A 21,188-nucleotide genomic window follows, 5' to 3' on the forward strand; every position below is an offset into this window, starting at 1 on the left:
GGCAGTGACGGAGTCGCTCCATGCCGCTAGAGCGAACTCTCTCTCCTCCGTCCTGATACTCCTGGACCTGTCTGCAGCGTTCGACACAGTGAACCACCAGATCCTCCTCTCCACCCTCGAGGGGATAGGTGTCTCAGGCTCTGCACTCTCCCTGTTTGCATCCTACCTGACGGGTCGCTCCTACCAGGTGATGCTGAGAGGGTCTGTGTCAGAACCACACAGGCTCACTACTGGGGTTCCCCAAGGCTCGGTTCTGGGTCCTCTTCTTTTCTCTCTCTACACTACATCTCTTGGTGCTGTCATCCACTCCCATGGCTTTTCCTACCACTGCTATGCCGATGACACCCAGCTGATCCTCTCATTCCCCCCCTCTGACACACAAGTGGAGGCACGCATTGCTGCTTGTCTGGCTGACATCTCGGAGTGGATGTCGACGAACCACCTGAAGCTCAACCTGGACAAGACCGAGCTGATGTTCATCCCGGGGAAGGGCTGTCCTCACCGAGACATGGCCATCACCATTGAGAATGCTGTGGTGACGTCAACTCGGACTGCGAAGAATCTGGGTGTGACCCTGGACGATCAACTGTCGTTCTCGGCTAACATCGCATCAGTGACACGGTCCTGCAGATTCCTCCTCTACAACATCAGGAGGATTCGCCCCTTCCTCACGGAGAAAACAGCCCAGGTGCTCATCCAGGCTCTTGTCATCTCCCGCCTGGACTACTGCAACTCCCTCCTTGCTGGTGCTCCGGCATCAGCCATCAGACCTCTGGAGCTTGTTCAGAAAGCTGCGGCTCGTCTGGTGTTCAACCGCCCCAAGTTCTCCCACACAACTATCCTTCTCCGTTCTCTGCACTGGCTCCCCGTAGCAGCTCGCATTCAGTTTAAAACCCTGGTGCTAGCCTATAGAGCAGTGAAAGGAACAGCTCCTTCTTACCTCCGGGTTTTGGTCAATGCCCACACCCCTGCCCGACCACTCCGGTCTGCCACCTCGGGGCGACTGACTCCCTCGCCACTCAACGGTCCTTCTGGTCGATCGACACGGTCACGACTTTTTTTCTGTTCTGGCCCCACAGTGGTGGAATGAACTTCCCACTGATGTCAGGACAGCAGAGTCACTGCCCATCTTTCGCCGCAGGCTGAAAACCCACCTCTTCAGGAAACACTATCCTTCCTCTTTGCCTGGCCTACTTGTTGTTAACTAGTTGTACGAACTCTTGTTTTATTTTTGTATTGTTTTATTGGATCTTGTTTAGTCGATACACTTATTTGTTTTAGCTCGTGCTCATTTGATTTTGCCATTTTTGTCTCATCTGTTTAAGAAAGTAGGTAGCTGATATATTGCACTTTTACCTTAGCGCTAGGTATACTCTTGGTTGCTTGTTTTTGCAGGAAATGTACTTAAAACTTCTGGTGATTAGTAGTTTTCGTTCCCTACCTATGTTGAATACACTTATTGTAAGTCGCTTTGGATAAAAGCGTCTGCTAAATGACTGTAATGTAAATGTAATGTGTGTGTGCGCGCGCCCAGCTGATAGTCGTTAATTTCATACCGGAAGATAATTGAGTTGACTGGGCTGAAACTTTATCTCAGTAAATGACATGGAACTCCATATTTGGGCATGGCTGACATCATAGTGACAACATGAACTTTGAATCAGCTCAGCTTAAAACCAGACTGCACAGTGCGAAGGACGCACATGGAGAGAGACATTGAGGAAGCCTTAATTACCAACAAGAGGAACTATTAACAGAGACATACGCTTGATATTCAGCTGGTAATTGCCCTGTAACCAATCCTGGATCGTAAGGTCACAGATCATTAATTACATTCTTGGACCATTACAGCCCATGCATAGCAGCAGCTTTGACCATGACCCAACCGTTCCCGACAACGAGCCAGCAGCAGGGAAACTCAGAAGAAGAAAGACCTTACAGTAGTCAACAGCCTACCAAGACTTTAACGCAATCGGAAGTAAAGAGACATCATCTGACTGACACAGGAAAGAAAACTCACATCTGTAAACAATGTGACAAGAGTCTCAGTCAGTTAGGTAACCTGAAGACACACCAGAGTATCCACACTGGAGAAAACCCTTTCAACTGTAAAGAGTGTGACAAGAGCTTCTGTGCGTTATATCTCCTGAAGAGACGCCAGAGTATCCACACTGGAGAAAAACCTTTCCACTGTCAACGGTGTAACAAGAGTTTCAGGCAGTTAGGTGACCTGAAAAGACACCACCGTATCCACACTGGAGAAAAACCTTTCCACTGTCAACGGTGTAACAAGAGTTTCAGTCAGTTAGGTGACCTGAAAAGACACCACCGTATCCACACTGGAGAAAAACCTTTCCACTGTCAACGGTGTAACAAGAGTTTCAGTCACTTAGGTAGTTTGAACAAACACCAGATTACTCACACTGGAGAAAAACCTTTCCACTGTCAACGGTGTAACAAGAGTTTCAGTCAGTTAGGTAACCTGGAAAGACACCACCGTATCCACACTGGAGAAAAACCTTTCCACTGTCAACGGTGTAACAAGAGTTTCAGTCAGTTAGGTGACCTGAAAAGACACCACCGTATCCACACTGGAGAAAAACCTTTCCCCTGTTACCAGTGTGACAAGAGTTTCAATCAAGTAGATGGCCTGAAAATTCACCAGCGTGTCCACACGGGAGAAAAACCATTCCATTGTAAACAGTGCGACAAGAGTTTCAGTTTGTTAGGTAGCCTGAGGAAACACCAGCGTATTCACACTGGAGAAAAACCTTTCTACTGTAAACAGTGTGACAAGAGTTTCACTGAGTCAGGTACTCTGAAAAAGCACCAGCGTATTCACACGGGAGAAAAACCTTTCTATTGTAAACAGTGTGACAAGAGCTTCCGTTTGTTAAATGACCTGAAGAGACACCAGCGTATTCACACTGGAGAAAAACATTTCCGCTGATACCAGTGTGACAAGAGTTTCAATCAAGTAGATGGCCTGAAATGTCACCAGCGTATCCACACAGGAGAAAAAACATTCCATTGTAAACAGTGTAGACTGAGAGAACGAGAGCAATCCATGGTCTCGAAGGGCGGATCCAGACCCAGGCGCCCGGAGCAGCCCCGTCCTCCGATTGCTTCACCAATCTATGTCCCCGCCTCCCCTCCCCCCTCCCCCCCCGCGGTCTGTGCACGGAGCAGGCTGACGTCACCAAATTTAGAGCGACGCCCCTCTGCACTCTGGTTGGTTAGGAGTTAACAAGGTCCTAAGACCATCGTTCCTGCACCGTTCGCCCAGACTTTTTTCTTTTGAAACAAAAAAAAAGGCTGGATTTCCGAGGCTATAAACAGTGTGACAAGAGTTTCAGTTTGTTAGGTAGCCTGAAGAAACACCAGCGTATTCACACTGGAGAAAAACCTTTCTACTGTAAACAGTGTAAGAAGAGTTTCAGTCGGTTAGATCACCTGAAAATACACAAGTGTGTCCACACAGTGGACTTGGGTGCTGGAAGTGCGTCATTGCTCCATCATTTTTACGGTTAACCATTAACCGTTAGTATTAACATTGAGTGCCAAACACGTAGATCTAGGTGTTTGCAAATACACCTATCGAGTATTTTTTTTTCCCACATGGGGCGCTCTAACGCAACTTAGGAATGATCCGAGGACCCTGTAAAATGGAATGGACGGATGTGAATCCAGTCCAAAAAACGTACTTTCCGTCCGTTCCAATGATAGGATCTTGAGAAAAAGGTCCATATCTACCAATTTCTCAACGATTAACGGTTAACGGTTGGCCATCATTAGCTGATGAAGATGCATACTTTTCAAGCACACCGTAACAACCAAATAAATACATTATGTCGTTTCAACTTCCAAGAGTGCATTATTTCCTTGTGTGACCCTCAACATAGGATTTAAAGGTTTCATGACATGCTGGTATTACGAAACATTAAGTCTTCATCACGGTCCTTCAAACGTGTATTAACCCATTGAGACCTGAAGCCGATTCTACATCTCCTAAATCTCAACAGTTTTCTGAAAAACCTATGTTTCTATATCAGTGGTGCTCTATCTTTGACATGTCAAGGACCCCCTAAATGATATATATTTGGCCGCCAACCCCCATCTCAAAATATTTTGTTCCAGGGACCCCCAGAAACAAAGATTTGAGTTAAAAATGTTCGCTTTAAAAATATATATATTCAAAGATTTGCACACATTTTCACGATTTTTCCAAAATAGCCCAAAGTGTAAAATAATGCTTTTTAGCTCAAATCTAAAAATGACACACTTCCAGGTCTTAATGGGTTAAAGTGGATAATGTAAAAATCACACAAAGATTTGGTGCCCCCTGTAGTAACTCTGAGGACCCCCTGTTGAAGACCCATGCCCATAGATATGATGTCAAATACCGTGTTATATTGCCCAGTTTTATCTTTTTCACTTACTCCTCTCTCTGTCTCCTTCTTTGTCTCACTTTCCGTGTGTGTGTGTGTGTGTGTGTGTGTGTGTGTGTGTGTGTGTGTGTGTGTGTGTGTGTGTGTGTGTGTGTGTGTGTGTGTGTGTGTGTGTGTGTGTGTGTGTGTGTGTGTGTGTGTGTCTCTCTCTCCCCATCGTTGACGCAGTATTTGACAGGCATGGTATTTTGGATATATGCTAGACCTTCATATTCTTTTTTTTTCCCTTGGCTTTGAAGGAGTGAGATTGAAAGATGAATTTCTCACGCGGTGGCCTTGCTTTGTGAAGTAGAAAACACAGACGCTGTGCACGCCTGTCTGTTCCACTCTGTTAACACCCCCCACCCCCCACGTTGCCCACTCTGCCCTTGTCACTCACCCCCCCCTTTCTCTCTGTCTCCTCTTCCGTTTGTCAGATCGACTGGAGCCGGAGGCCTCGGTTACCGTTTCCATGGGTATTGATTTCAACGACTCCACGCAAGCAGCCATCTTCCAGTTGTGGTGAGACAAGCTGACACCCACCTATGCACCCACCCGCCCAATACACACCCACCCATACGCCCGCCCACGTTGGGATGGAGAAAAGGATGATAACAAAGTTGAATTTTCTCCTGGGGAAAAAAAGATGAATGTTGAGGAGATTGTGTGGCTTGTGACGAATGGGTGCAACATTTAGTTTATGGGGGGAGGGCTAAAGAATGGTTCAGAAGCTGTGTTCACTTTCACACTGCCATTGGAATGAATAGACTCCAACCCACTTCTGGTCTCCTACCTCACACAGATGCGTGAAGTTAACCCATTGAGACCTGGAACGCATCTGTGTCACTTTAGATTTCTTTGGCTATTCAAAAATAGCAGATCTACAAGCTCATAGCGCGGCACCGAGTGCCGCGCTATGAGCTTGTAGATCTGCTATTTTTGAAAAATCGTGAAAAAATATTTTTTATATTTTTTTTAAAAAAATATATTTTTTAAGAATGGCCTCAGGTCTTAAAGGGTTAAGCGGAGATGGCGGGTCTTTGCCTTATTATTTGCGTTGCCACTCACTCACCCACTCTTACACGAACACCCATATCTCCATTATTACTGGATAATTGGTGCTATCGGCCCCGATCTAGTGCGCGCTTCAGCCAATGAGAGCACATTACAGCCACGCATGCGTGGCTAGTCCTCCCGCATAGAACCGCAATATTACCGTACAGACAGTCCAGTCCTGTGTGTGTGTGTGTCGCACATATGTGTATCTGAACAGTATTGCCAGGTTTTGCGCGAGAAAGAAGCAACCAGGTCTATGAAAACAAGCCCAACAAAAGCGACTATAGGCTGCATGAGCACTTTAAACCTATATACAAATAAAATAGCCGATCTACAAGCTCACAACGCGTCGCAGCTATTTTCAAAGAAAAAAAGCAACATTAAGAAATAAAGCCAAATAAGCAACTACACTTTGGAAATAAGCTAAAAAGAAACGCAACGACCAATATTTTTTACAAGCAACTCGCTTATAATAAGTGGACACGGCAACACTGCTTCAGATCTGAATTGCACCCTGGTTGACTTTTGAAACGTTTGTTTCAGAGAGAGAGAGAGAAATACAGAGAAATTGAGAATGATTTAATGTCAATCATTAGCGTCCTGTCTTGGTCTCGCGCATATATCACGGGAGCCTTTCACGTTTTCGTGAGACGTTTGGAATAAAAACAAATGTATGTATTGGGTCGGGATCACATCGTGGTGAAATATCTTGCAATCAGTGAACCCTTGTCGCCGACCAATCAATCGTGCGAGAATCACAACGATATATTTAGCTTGATTTCAAGAGAGAAACTTGTGCAATGTGAAATGCTTAACGATCTGTTCACTCGCCGACCATTTCAAATGGCGGGCAGTGTGTAGAGGCCTTAAGGGTCCATTTGGTTCCATTTGTACACTCAGCGTTAATGAAGGTCAGCCTCGGTCGGGTCGCCTGGAGGAGGGTGTCTGTTGCAAGACCCGAGACGCCCAGTGACTCCAGGAAACAACACTGACGATGTGTCCAAGTTGGTGCAACAGTAGATGTTTTGTTAACCGGGTCTAATTTTGTTTAACCACTTTAACCCTGGTGACATGCCATTACATGTCATTAACTTGCAATGTGGATGGATGGATATTACCCTTTAACTCTCTCAGTGCCAGACCCCGAGTTATCCCGAGTTTTCACTGAATACTCTCCCTGCCAGAACGAAAAATCCCGAGTTTAAAAAAAATAAAATAATAATAATATATATATATTTATTTATTTTTGGAAAAAAGTGTTCAGAACCCAAGATATCATTATCTGAAGATTTGCAGCTCCATCCACTCCTTGTTTAACTTATAACTGAAAAAGGTTGTATCTCGCTTCCTAAGCACTTTTTTTTTACTTTGAAAAAAAAATAAAAATGTTGGCACAGTTCGCAATAATTTTTTTATTTCTTTGGCACTGAGAGAGTTAAATAACGTATATACAGATTATTATTATTATTATTATTTAGCTTTAAACTTCCTTCTTAGTGTATGTGTCGCTTTGATTGCGATGCATTTCAACTGCTAACTGAGCCTGTGAGATGCTTTCAAACAGAGTTTTGAAATGTATTTGAAGACTTAAATGGCTTGTTTATAATGTGACATGTATGTATGTGTCAGATGGTAGTGAACAGTTTGTCTTCTTGTCTCTTGCAGCACCAAAGAGCATCAGTTCAGTGTGTCCATCCAGGCTGCCGTAGGAGAGCTGTTAACACCTGTCACCATGACCGAACAAGACTTCTGCAAGGAGCGAGGTGATCATCCATTAAAGTTCTCAGTAGCCATGACTGATTTCAGTCATTGGTTCTCAACCTGTGGTTCGGGACCGACCCCAGGGGGGTTCCCACATGATTTTGGGGGGAGGTCCCCAGGTGGCACTAAATTAAAAAACAAAATGACATTTTTAATGCCTAAAAAAAGAATTAGAAAATAAGAAAGACCATTACTGCATCAAAAGTAATCAACAAACTATACTATAAAAACTGGTCAAACATTGGCCAAATTGTCAAAAGAGGCATTTTGTAAATAGCTGATCTTCAAGCTCACAATGCCTCGCTGAGAGCTCTATTTTCTAAATCTGCTATTTTCACAATATTTATCTGTGGAACCGAGTCAAACTAAATATAATATAAATATAATCCCCAGTCCAAATATGATTATTTTGGGGGTTCCCCAGTTCAAATATGATTATTTTGGGGGGGTCGCGGCCTGAAAAGGTCGTGAACCACTGCCATATGGAAGCATGTCCCGCACCAAAAATCTCTAAGCTCACGTTGTAGATAGAGCCTATTTTTGGTTATTTGTTACTTTACGATTAAAGAGCATATGAAGTGGTCAAACTAGCAATAGAAGACATGGTTAAAGGTGTAGTGAAATGAAAAATGTGTTTTTCACACTTTTAGAGCATATCCGTGGTCATGGGCATAACTAACAATAGATGCCATAATAACGCAGCTTTCATGAATATAAATGAATCTTGATTACATGCACCTGTTTGATTCCCATAGCTGCATGTTCTTCAAACACAGCTGATTTTAATTACAGAGCTACTCCGTTTTGAATCTCATTCAAGATGACATCCAGACGGTGTATTACTAATTTTAAACTTAATCTGCACAATAAAATATGTATCTGAAAACATAGGTTAGAAATAAGCCACGTAGTAGCAAACGTGCTTAACTGGTCGTCTCTCTCTCACTTGTAAACAAACACTAGCCCTGTTGCGCACGGCTGAAGTGATTGAAATTCCAACGTCCCATAGCCTCAAGGGATGGGACCTTCTGATTGGTTGAGAGTCGGTGAGACGACGTTTCAGACTGAATCTTCAAAATAAAATGACCGAATATGTCACTGACTGCATCTTTAATCTTCCAGGAAATCCTAATGATCTCAGATATTTCATAAAAGCAAAGGTTAAAGGCTCAATCTGCAATTTTCTTCAACTGGTTGGCTGTATGGCTACCAAAACTTGGTAATTCTACATATTGTTTATGTAACGCAGTGCTAAGTGTGTGTGGGGGCGCCTTTCACACTGTTTCACAAATTACAGATAATAAGAACTTGGCATAACAAAAACAATCTGTTGTGAGATTTTATGTTGCTTTAATCCATGGGTGAGGCTAACTTGTAAAAGTATTGGAAAATGGTATTACTCAAGTAAAGTACAAATGACTCAACATTGTACTTAAGTACAGTACTTAAGTGAATGTACTTAGTTACTTTCCACCACTGATAATTTGTACCATTTGGTTATCATTTGCACCCAGGTAAACTTTTGGGCATGAATGAGACCTCAGCAACGGTTACCATGGCGACAGAGATCAACGCCAACCAGCCAATGAGCACGCGTGTTACATCTGTGGCCAACGTGGGAGAGATACCTTCCAGTGAGGACCACACCCACAGGTGAGATCTCTTGAGTTAAATTAGGCGGGTGCCCGACGGGCACAGGTGTAGTATACGGTGGCGGCGGAACAACTCAAAGCCGGGCCGGGAGGCACAGCACAGTGACCAGGCCCCCCCCTGCGCATGCGGTGCACATCCCACAATTTTGCGGGTTTTGGGCGGATTCCGTCACTTTTTGGGGGTCTTTTTGTCACTTTATTTCGGTTTTAGGGTTAGGGTAGGGTTAGGTTAGGGTTATGTTGTTTAATTCTTATTTTTGTCTGATTTTATCGATTTATTATTTGACGGCCCGGGCCCTCCAGGGTGTGCGCAGCGCCCCCCCAAAAAATTGCCGGTCAAAGGTGTGTGACTGGCACCTGACCATAGGTCCTGCAACTTTGACATCTGTCTGTGGTACCGTTGTGCACATTTTTGCCTGTTAATCTCTGGAAGAAAGCCTATGGTTCCTCAGTGAAGCAAGGGTGAGCGCCCCCCACCCCCAAAAACATTTGCCAATATGCTCATGTTGGTAATCGCTCTCGTTTTGAGCAAGCAGGTGTGTGACTGGCACCTGATCATGGCTTCTGCAACTTTGTTGAGTTTGTGTATGCTCCAAGCAGCAACACTGCTTCAGGATAAGGCCCGTGCAATAGGGCAAGTGGAAGCTGGTGTTATGCAAAGTGGCAGCATTATTTGGTGTCAGCTGACCCTGGTACCATTTCCAAACTAAGAACCAAGTTCTTTGAGACCGGTGAAGTCAAAGGAAGACAACGCCCCAAGAAGACCGGTTCCTCACCCTTGCTTCTCTGAGGAACCATGGGCTTTCTTCCAGAGATTTACAGGCAAGATTTGCACAAACGGTACCACAGACGGATGTAAAAGTTGCAGGACCCATGCTCAGGTGCCAGTCACACACTGGTGACTGGAACACACCTGCCAGCAAGCAGATGTGTGCTGGCAGGTCGGGTCGCTCAAAACAGGAGAAGCATATTGGGGAATTATGGCAAGTTTTTGGGGGGCGCTACTCACAAGCACGATTGCACGATCCTTACAAGTTGACTAATCAACGATAAAAATTATATAAAATATAATACCAATTGGTATTATTAACCCATTAAGACCGGTGACGCGTCTGTCATTTTAATTTCTTTGGCTATTCAAAAATAGCAGATATACAAGCTCATAGCGCGGCACCGAGTGCACAGCCTGAAAAGGTTGAGAACCACTGATTTAGATCATTGTTCAAGGATCTAATAAAAAAAGGTCTCTGTAGTGACTCTGTGATGATGCAGGGGTGAGCTTGCAGTAGCTCTGGTCCAGAGAGAGCTAACGAGTTCTCTCTAACGCTCTGCCAGGAGCAGTGTCATTCCCATTGTCCCTGCTTCATACTGTATCTCTCTCAGCTAAGGGGTCCTTGGCCAGAAAAAAACCTTAGAACCACATCCAGACCCCACTTTGAGAACCCCTGCCTGGGGAAACAATAATAGCAATTCTTGTTTGGTACCTGCACCAAATGAGCACCTTTTTGATTGCTGGTTGTGATCAATAACGAGACCCAGTTGGAGTTCTACGTTACAATATATAACTGTAGGTGTTTAACCCTTTAAGGCCTGAAGCCGATTCTACAAATGTCTTCCGAATCCCAACATAATTCTGAAAAAAAACGTATGTTTCTATGTCAGTGGTGCTCAAACTTTTTCATGTCAAGGACCCCCAAAATTATATGTATTTGGCCGCGGACCCCCATCTCAAAATATGTTGTTCCAGGGACCCCCAGAAGCAAAGATTTGAGTTAAAATGTTTGCTTTAAAGTAATAAATATATTAATTTGCACACATTTTCTCGATTTTTCAAAAATAGCAGATCTACAAGTTCATAGCGGGGCACTCGGTGCCGCGCTGTGAGCTTGTGTATCTGCTATTTTTGAAAAAAAGTGACACAGATGCGTCCCAGGTCTTAAAGGGTTAAGCCAGGCATAATCGGTGGTGAGCAGGTCGTGATTGAGAAATAAACCCTGACAGGGTGATTTGCGTCGGGGTCTAAATCACCCTGTCGTAGTTTATTTTTTCAATAATGACCGGCTCCCCAGTGATTATCGCACTTATACATGGCTATTTAATAAAGAAATTAATACATTTACCCAAAAGCAACAACAACATGATTTGATTGATTTAAAAAAAGATGTAATTGCGCCTTACGGTAATGAAAGTAGTCCGTTAATTTATGCCAGGTGCGTCCAGTGCAACACGGTCGGCTTGGAAAACACCGGTAGGAAGTGTTGATCAAATATGAATCGATATTCTTTTATTGTCTTATTTCTCGCCTCAAATATTTTCAAAGACATTCCTCAGCGCGCTGTTTAGCTGTAAATGACATTGTGCGTTTGTTTACATGGCTGCCATGTTGGACACGGCAAAAATCAAGCCGCGCAGATTTGATATGAGCCAGGTGCTCTGAGCCTTTGATTAGACCGATAGATATAGATATATATATATGAGCTGTGGTGAAAAAAGTACTCAGATATTTTACTTAACCCATTGAGACCTTGAGCTTGTGCTATTTTTGAATAGCCCAAAGTGTAAAATATTGCTTTTTAGCTCAAATCTAAAAATGACACAGTTCCAGGTCTTATGATCCGCAGCAGCAGTCCACCAAACGGACACCTTTCGGGAGGCCTCCATCAGTGTTACACATGAAGGCCTGCGGACCGAACAAATGTCTACATAACCCATTAAGACCCGAGGAGGCTGATTCTACAAACGCCCTCTAAATCAGTAGTTCTCACACTTTAAAGATTTTTTCAAAAATAGCAGATGTTCAAGCTCGCAGATCTGCTATTTTTGAATATACGCAAAACTCTAAAAATCAGTGCAAATGGTTTCGATACCCCTTAGGTTTCGATAAAGAGTAAGTATTCATTTAGACGCCAAGAAAAGTATCCAAATTCGATACCAAGCCCTACATATTACTTATTTTCCCCGACGTTGAATCCCAGGCCATCGTTTGGACAACAGTGCGACCGTGTGCATTAATGATACGTGTGTTTCTGAAGTCGTTGTGTTTTGGTGAGTCTCTTTCTCTCTCTCACTCTCACACTCACACTCACACTCACACTCACACTCACACACACAGCAGCGATCGATGGATCAATCGATGTGATCGGATGCACACACTGAGAGTTTGTAGAGGAGGTCAGAGCAGTGAGGTCACCTCTGTCTCCCCAGAGGGAAGTGGTGGACAAAGTATATATACTCAAGTAAATACTCAAGTATTAAAACAATACAATGTTCACATCAGATGCAGGTAAAAGAAAATGTTGAAATGGACATTTGAAAGAATGTTATTTAGCCCATTCAATCCGGGAAAGCACCTCGGTCATTTTAGATTTCTTTGGCTATTCAAAAATAGCAGATCTACAAGCTCATAGCGCGCCACCGATTGCCGCGCTATGAGCTTGTAGATCTGCTATTTTTTTTTAATCGTGAAAATGTTTGAATATATATTTTTTAAAGCGAACATTTGTAAAATATTGGTTGTTCCAGGGGGACCTCCAGACGCAAAGATTTGAGTTACAAATGTTCGCTTAAAAATATATGTATTCAAAGATTTGCACATAATGAAGTACATGTTCCTGTTTAATGTCAATGCAATGCTGTATTGACATTCAGAACATTTCCACCAAAGTGTCAAATCAATGTCAAAACTAGTGCAAATAGCAGATATACAAGCTCACAAGGTGTTGCACTGTGACGCGTTGTGAGCTTGTAGATCTGCTATTTGCACTAGATTTGAAATAGGGCTGAAGTGGTTGATTCATAATATATTCCGTTCCGAGACAAAAACCTCCTATATCCAGATTCTAACTTTTTGCGTTTTTTCATAAATGAATGCCCTACTTGATCATACTACAGCGTCACATAAAAGCATCAAAAACAGCAGATCCTCAAGCTCGAAACGTGGCGTGAACACTACTTTTTTTCAATAGGCTCTATGCACATAAGCCATATTGGACAGAAATTGGGCCCCTTCCTTGCTTCCTTCACAGATGTTACCAATGACACTAATGAAGGCTCTGTTCCATTTAGTGTAGCAAACTTTAGTGTTCTCAAACTTTTTAATTTCAAGGACCCCCATAACTCTTGAGAGTGTACAAATGGAACCAAATGGACCCGGCAGGGTCCATTTGGTTCCATTTGTACACTCTCAAGAGTTACACCCCCCCAAGGTACCACGAGGGTCCCTGGACCACACTTTGAGACCAACTAGTATTTCCAGTGTGCCAACATGCACAATATCAGCACCCTGACTCTGTTTGACCAGAATGGAACAGAGCCTTCATTAGTATCATTAGTAACACCTGTGAAGGATGTAAGACAGGGGCCCAATTCATTCCCAATATGCCTGCTGTGCATAGAGCCTATTTCCTGAAAAGTAACAGTTCTGGACATACGAGGTTTCCACGACGACAGTGACCGTATGATTAACATCACCGGAGCTCTTTGTAAACACTTCATCTCCTGTGCAGCAGTACCATTGTCCACCAGCAGGGTGCAGCACTGCTTTTCCCCAGCCGGCAGCCAGTGTGTTTAGGGGAGGGGGGGAGGGGAGCAAACGAAAGGGGATTTTCAGTGAAAACACTGAAATTGAATTGATTGCTGGAAAGCAGGATGGCAATAAATCAAGCAGGAAAGCAAACGTACAAAACGCTGTTCTCTTGTTTATGTCTAAACAGGCGGAATGGAATAAATCTAGCCCTATTTTTCAGTCGGTTTGAAAGCAAATTTGATGGAATTTTGCATGCATTGCCAATCCCTCTGGTTAGAGCCTATTTTTCACAAAGTGAGCCCCCTTGATTTATAAGCTGTGCTGTTTTTTTTCTCTCTCTTTGCTTTACTCTTTTTATATAATTTCATTATAGCCCTTTTTTTCCTCCTAAATGCTGAATTGTTCCCCTGCACGTACCCAGTTCCTACTTAGCACTGAATTGACCAGCCTCTCTAAACTCTCGACCTGCAGTATAGCTTTATAAGAAATGTGACAGCTCTATCGTAGTGTGTTTGTGTTCCATTAGTCGAGGAACATCATAAAACCTTTTTTTTCCTCAGCACCAGATAATCATGGAAATGGAGTTTATTAACCCATTACGACTGGGAACGCATCTGTGTCATTTTAAGATTTATTTTGGCTATTCAAAAATAGCAGATATACGATAATAGGTCCCTGGAACAAAATATTTTGAGATGGGGGTTCCGTGGCCAAATGCATATAATTGTGGGGGTCCTTCACATGAACAAAGTTTGAGAACCTCTGATATAAAAAATGATTTTTTTTCCCAAAAAACTGTAAGATTTAGAAGACATTTGTAGAATCCCACAGAATCAAAGATTTGAGAGTTGCACACATTTTCACATTTTTCTTTTTTTCAAAAATAGCAGATCAACAAGCTTGTAGAGTTTCTTCTCTGAGAGACTAGATCTACAAGCTCTACAAGCTCATAGTGCGGCACCGAATGCCGCGCTATGAGCTTGTAGATCTGCTATTTTTGAAAGAAAAATCGTGAAAATGACACAGATTCTCTCCCGATCTTAATGGGTTAACGAAAACACTAAAGATGGCCCACAGTAACATCCTTGGTGTTCATTCATTCAAGAGTGTACAAATGCAACCAAATGAGATCAGATAAGACCTTCGTTGATCCAGCGAGGGGAATTTCAGCAGTTAAGACACAGCTTACAGGGCAAGAAAAACATACTGTAGATGCATGATAGAAAGACATCACATTCAATAGGCTCTATGCACAGCAGCCATATTATCACTTCCTTCACAGGTGTTACCAATGATACTAATGAAGGCTCTGTTCCCTTTCGTGTAGCACAGTGGTTTCCACGACCCCCATAACTCTGAGAGTGTACAAATGGAACCAAATGGACCCTTACGGGTCCATTTGGTTCCATTTGTACACTCTCAGAGTTACACACCTGTAAGGGGCTATTTGGAAGCCCATGAGGGTCCCTGGACCCCAACTGTAGACCCACTGGTGTAACAGAGTGTTTCCAGTGGGCCAACATGCACAATATCAGCACCCTGACTCTGTTTGACCAGAATGGAACAGAGCCTTCATTAGTATCATTGGTAACACCTGTGAATGTCTTCATAATATGGCTGCTGTAAAGTGTTCATTTTGTCGACTAAAACTATTGCGATAAATGTTCGTCGACTGCCTTTTTTCGTGGCCCAAAAAAACGCCAAAAAACTAAGCTATATTTTGACAATATCTTCAACAAATAAAAACTAGACTAAAATGTTAGGGAGGGGCTAGTGGAGAAGAGATCCAGTAGATCTAAGAAACGTTATTTTATGTTTGGTGTGGGTGTCACACTCCAAAAATAGCCGATCTACAAGCTCACAACTCGTCGCAGACACGTTGTGAGCTTGTAGATCGGCTGTTTTTGGCACACAGCTACTGTATGTAAAAATCCGGCACTATGACACCATAAAAAGCCTGCCAAAATAAAATGTTGACTAAATCAACTATATTTTTTTGACTGAAATCTCATAATATTTAGTTAACTAAAAGTAGACTAAAGGTAAAACATTTCAGTTGACTAAAATATGACCCAAAAAATATTTCATTCAAAAGACTCACTAAACCACATCAGAATTTACTGTCAAAGTTAACACTGATTCAATGCAACACCATCAATAAGTGGCAAAAACATTTACAATATACAATATTCAACACTCTGCAGTGCTTGCATGATGCAAGACAAAGGAAAATTCAAGAGAACACACAGAAGTATGTCTAATAGTCAGTTGTGGAAAAAGTACTCAATTTTTTTACTTACGTAAAAGTAGCAATACCGCAATATAAAAATACTCTGTTACAAGTAAAAGGCCTGTGTTCAAAATGTTACTTGAGTAAAAGTACAAAAGTATTGGCATGAAAATAAACTCAAAGTACCAAAAGTGAAAGTACTAAACTCTTTGAAAATAGCAGATCTACAAGCTCACAACGCGTCGCATCACGACGCGACGCGTTGTGAGCTTGTAGATCTGCTATTTAAAAGTAGATCTGCTAAATGTAAAAGTAAGTACAATATTTGCCTCTGAGATGTAATGGAGTAGCAGTAAAAGTACTGAAAACTACTTTACTGAAATACTCCAGTAAAGTAAAAGATACCTCAGAAATATCCACATACATACAACTATCTACTACATTTACCTCAGAAAAAGTGTACAAATGGAACCAAATGGACCCTTACGGGTCCATTTGGTTCCATTTGTACACTCTCAGAGTTACACACCTGTAAGGGGCTATTTGGAAGCCCATGAGGGTCCCTGGACCCCAACTGTAGACCCACTGGTGTAACAGAGTGTTTCCAGTGGGCCAACATGCACAATATCAGCACCCTGACTCTGTTTGACCAGAATGGAACAGAGCCTTCATTAGTATCATTGGTAACACCTGTGAATGTCTTCATAATATGGCTGCTGTAAAGTGTTCATTTTGTCGACTAAAACTATTGCGATAAATGTTCGTCGACTGCCTTTTTTCGTGGCCCAAAAAAACGCCAAAAAACTAAGCTATATTTTGACAATATCTTCAACAAATAAAAACTAGACTAAAATGTTAGGGAGGGGCTAGTGGAGAAGAGATCCAGTAGATCTAAGACATGTTATTTTATGTTTGGTGTGGGTGTCACACTCCAAAAATAGCCGATCTACAAGCTCACAACTCGTCGCAGACACGTTGTGAGCTTGTAGATCGGCTGTTTTTGGCACACAGCTACTGTATGTAAAAATCCGGCACTATGACACAATAAAAAGCCTGCCAAAATAAAATGTTGACTAAATCAACTATATTTTTTTGACTGAAATCTCATAATATTTAGTTAACTAAAAGTAGACTAAAGGTAAAACATTTCAGTTGACTAAAATATGACCCAAAAAATATTTCATTCAAAAGACTCACTAAACCACATCAGAATTTACTGTCAAAGTTAACACTGATTCAATGCAACACCATCAATAAGTGGCAAAAACATTTACAATATACAATATTCAACACTCTGCAGTGCTTGCATGATGCAAGACAAAGGAAAATTCAAGAGAACACACAGAAGTATGTCTAATAGTCAGTTGTGGAAAAAGTACTCAATTTTTTTACTTACGTAAAAGTAGCAATACCGCAATATAAAAATACTCTGTTACAAGTAAAAGGCCTGTGTTCAAAATGTTACTTGAGTAAAAGTACAAAAGTATTGGCATGAAAATAAACTCAAAGTACCAAAAGTGAAAGTACTAAACTCTTTGAAAATAGCAGATCTACAAGCTCACAACGTGTCGCATCACGACGCGACGCGTTGTGAGCTTGTAGATCTGCTATTTAAAAGTAGATCTGCTAAATGTAAAAGTAAGTACAATATTTGCCTCTGAGATGTAATGGAGTAGCAGTAAAAGTACTGAAAACTACTTTACTGAAATACTCCAGTAAAGTAAAAGATACCTCAGAAATATCCACATACATACAACTATCTACTACATTTACCTCAGAAAAAGTGTACAAATGGAACCAAATGGACCCTTACGGGTCCATTTGGTTCCATTTGTACACTCTCAGAGTTACACACCTGTAAGGGGCTATTTGGAAGCCCATGAGGGTCCCTGGACCCCAACTGTAGACCCACTGGTGTAACAGAGTGTTTCCAGTGGGCCAACATGCACAATATCAGCACCCTGACTCTGTTTGACCAGAATGGAACAGAGCCTTCATTAGTATCATTGGTAACACCTGTGAATGTCTTCATAATATGGCTGCTGTAAAGTGTTCATTTTGTCGACTAAAACTATTGCGATAAATGTTCGTCGACTGCCTTTTTTCGTGGCCCAAAAAAACGCCAAAAAACTAAGCTATATTTTGACAATATCTTCAACAAATAAAAACTAGACTAAAATGTTAGGGAGGGGCTAGTGGAGAAGAGATCCAGTAGATCTAAGAAACGTTATTTTATGTTTGGTGTGGGTGTCACACTCCAAAAATAGCCGATCTACAAGCTCACAACTCGTCGCAGACACGTTGTGAGCTTGTAGATCGGCTGTTTTTGGCACACAGCTACTGTATGTAAAAATCCGGCACTATGACACCATAAAAAGCCTGCCAAAATAAAATGTTGACTAAATCAACTATATTTTTTTGACTGAAATCTCATAATATTTAGTTAAAGGAGAATTCCGGTCATTTTAAGTGTTATGTTTGATGTGTGTCAAATCACTTACCAACGTAGGAATGAAAATCGCGTAACTCCACAGAGCCCCCTATCGACCCCCACCGTTGTCATTATAGGAGGATATAGGATAGCCCAAATTCGCCTATTTTAACCAATGCAAAGTCTGTTTTTTTGCTTCTAGTACTCATTGTTGAGTCCCATGATAATGTAACAGGCGCTAAAACTCCCGACAAGCTAACGGCTAATAACAAACGAGCTAACGCTGGGGCTGCTTATCTCTCTGCATGGCAGCCCCAGGTTGCCAGGTCGGGAGAGAAACCAGCAACCAGCATTAGCTCGTTCTGTTATTAGCCGTTAGCTTGTCGGGAGTTTTAGCGCCTGTTACATTATCATGGGACTCAACAATGAGTACTAGAAGCAAAAAAACAGACTTTGCATTGGTTAAAATAGGCGAATTTGGGCTATCCTATATCCTCCTATAATGACAACGGTGGGGGTCGATAGGGGGCTCTGTGGAGTTACGCGATTTTCATTCCTACGTTGGTAAGTGATTTGACACACATCAAACATAACACTTAAAATGACAGGAATTCTCCTTTAACTAAAAGTAGACTAAAGGTAAAACATTTCAGTTGACTAAAATATGACCCAAAAAATATTTCATTCAAAAGACTCACTAAACCACATCAGAATTTACTGTCAAAGTTAACACTGATTCAATGCAACACCATCAATAAGTGGCAAAAACATTTACAATATACAATATTCAACACTCTGCAGTGCTTGCATGATGCAAGACAAAGGAAAATTCAAGAGAACACACAGAAGTATGTCTAATAGTCAGTTGTGGAAAAAGTACTCAATTTTTTTACTTACGTAAAAGTAGCAATACCGCAATATAAAAATACTCTGTTACAAGTAAAAGGCCTGTGTTCAAAATGTTACTTGAGTAAAAGTACAAAAGTATTGGCATGAAAATAAACTCAAAGTACCAAAAGTGAAAGTACTAAACTCTTTGAAAATAGCAGATCTACAAGCTCACAACGCGTCGCATCACGACGCGACGCGTTGTGAGCTTGTAGATCTGCTATTTAAAAGTAGATCTGCTAAATGTAAAAGTAAGTACAATATTTGCCTCTGAGATGTAATGGAGTAGCAGTAAAAGTACTGAAAACTACTTTACTGAAATACTCCAGTAAAGTAAAAGATACCTCAGAAATATCCACATACATACAACTATCTACTACATTTACCTCAGAAAAAGTAGTAGTTACTTTCCACCATACAAATGGACATGTAAGGGTCCATTTGGTTCCACTTGTACGTTCTCAGAGGCAAAGGGTGCTATATTGTGCCAACAGAGGCTAATAGCTCTGGCCATCTGCTTGGTCTAAGTGTGTTCTGATCCCGTCCGGGACGGTCCGGTGTCACTGACCTCCCAGTTGAAGGACACTTGTCCACCTGGACACCAGGCATCAGCATGGAATAATATGGTCGGGCAGAAACCGTTTATGTCCAAAACTGTTACTTTTCAGGAAATGGGGAAAAAAATAACCTCTTTTCCAATGCGATCCAATGTAGTTATTATTTAGTCACAAACTCCTGGTTCAATATTTATAAAACCACACACACACATAACCACTTTCTCTTCAATCTGGGAACCCATCGTCAAATAAAAAGGAAAAACAGCGCCCTCAGCGTTATTCACTTTTTCATTTGACTCTGGGGGAGTGATTAACTAGACCTACGCTGACTGGAAACCGGGGTTTGGTCCATGCCCTCAGCCCTCCACTTCCGGTGGTGCGCCTATGTTTTCATTCCGACTAGATAACATTTCTTCCACCACGGAACACTATGGGCCGCGCAGTGGCAACCAAAAAATATGCCTCTCTTATGCTTAGGCTGAGGCACACAAACTGATTTAGCTCTGTTCATAAACAATTGACTTAGGAATTATGTTCAATATGAGCGGGTGGCTTAAGAGCCATTTTGGCAGTTTTTGTTAGTCCGAGAGAGAGAGGGTCCACGGATCCATTTGGTTCCGTGGAGTTAAATTCCGTGGAGTTAAAAAAATCTGTCTCCGCACGGTAACGATGTAACGTTACCGTGCGGAGACAGACGCCGGGGATGCCGCGATGGAGAAAAACGCCACCGTCTGTCACTTGCGTTTCAAATCGTATTCTTCGATCGGCTGGTGATATAACTTAACTGACACGGTATTTATAAACATACTTGTGTGGATTACGGAGAAATTTTAATTAAATCTTGACGTGCGCTGTGCACTATTTGTGTCAGTCTGGGCCGCGGCCCATATGTTTCGCCTCGCAGACCTAGAAAGTCCGTGGAGACTGGAGCGGCTTTGATTGGTTAAAGCGCGGCTTGCTTCCGGATCTAAGGCCTGTCCACTTGTAGGCCAATTTGCACACGTTCTGAACGACCGTCCCGACTGATTCAGATTGCGAAGCTCTGAATCTGTTCTTGAGAAATTACTTTCTCTTTAAAAACATTTCTGAAATAGCGAAAATAGCTGATGAGCTTGTAGATCGGCTATTTTCGCTTATCCCTGGTGAAAGCCAAAGGCTAAACATGACTGAAGAAAAAAAAAACTCTTGCACGCTGCCCAAAACGTTGCTTCCACATTTTAAATTATTTCAGCATTTCAAGACAGTGTGTGGGATTTGTATTTGACTTGTTTTATTCAGATAGCTGTAAAATATGGCGTAAGTGTTTAAAATCACAGTGACACAGACAGTACACATTCCTGTGGTCAAATGTTTGCATTAGATGCAGGTAAAGGGGATATAGATGAATGACTCAACTCTTCAGACTCCACCTGAGCCCGTAGCACTCGACCCAGCCCATGCAGTCTTATGCAAAAGTTAAAATGGCCATTTGAAAGCATGTTATTTAGCCCATTCAATCCAGGATCTCTGACATTTTAGATTTCTTTGGCTATTCAAAAATGGCAGATATACAAGCTCATAGCGCAAAGATTTGAGTTACAAATGTTCGCTTTAAAATTATATATATTCAAAGATTTGCACAAATGTTCAAGATTTTTCTAAAATAGCAGATCTACAACCTC

General features: G+C 42.0%; 1 protein-coding gene across 1 annotated transcript in view; it reads left to right on the top strand.

Moving 5' to 3' along the window:
• ap3b1a (adaptor related protein complex 3 subunit beta 1a) overlaps window positions 1–21,188 on the top strand; it is a 161,300-nt gene that overhangs the window by 128,518 nt on the left and 11,594 nt on the right. The window contains exons 24-26 of the mRNA XM_084046027.1: window positions 4,865–4,949; window positions 7,149–7,246; window positions 8,759–8,897. Coding sequence (XP_083902153.1) covers window positions 4,865–4,949; window positions 7,149–7,246; window positions 8,759–8,897 — 322 coding nt within the window. The remainder of the gene's footprint in view (window positions 1–4,864; window positions 4,950–7,148; window positions 7,247–8,758; window positions 8,898–21,188) is intronic.

This window comes from Gymnoscopelus microlampas (genome assembly GCF_963454915.1).
Source record: "Gymnoscopelus microlampas genome assembly, chromosome: 21".
Classification (NCBI taxonomy): domain Eukaryota; kingdom Metazoa; phylum Chordata; class Actinopteri; order Myctophiformes; family Myctophidae; genus Gymnoscopelus; species Gymnoscopelus microlampas.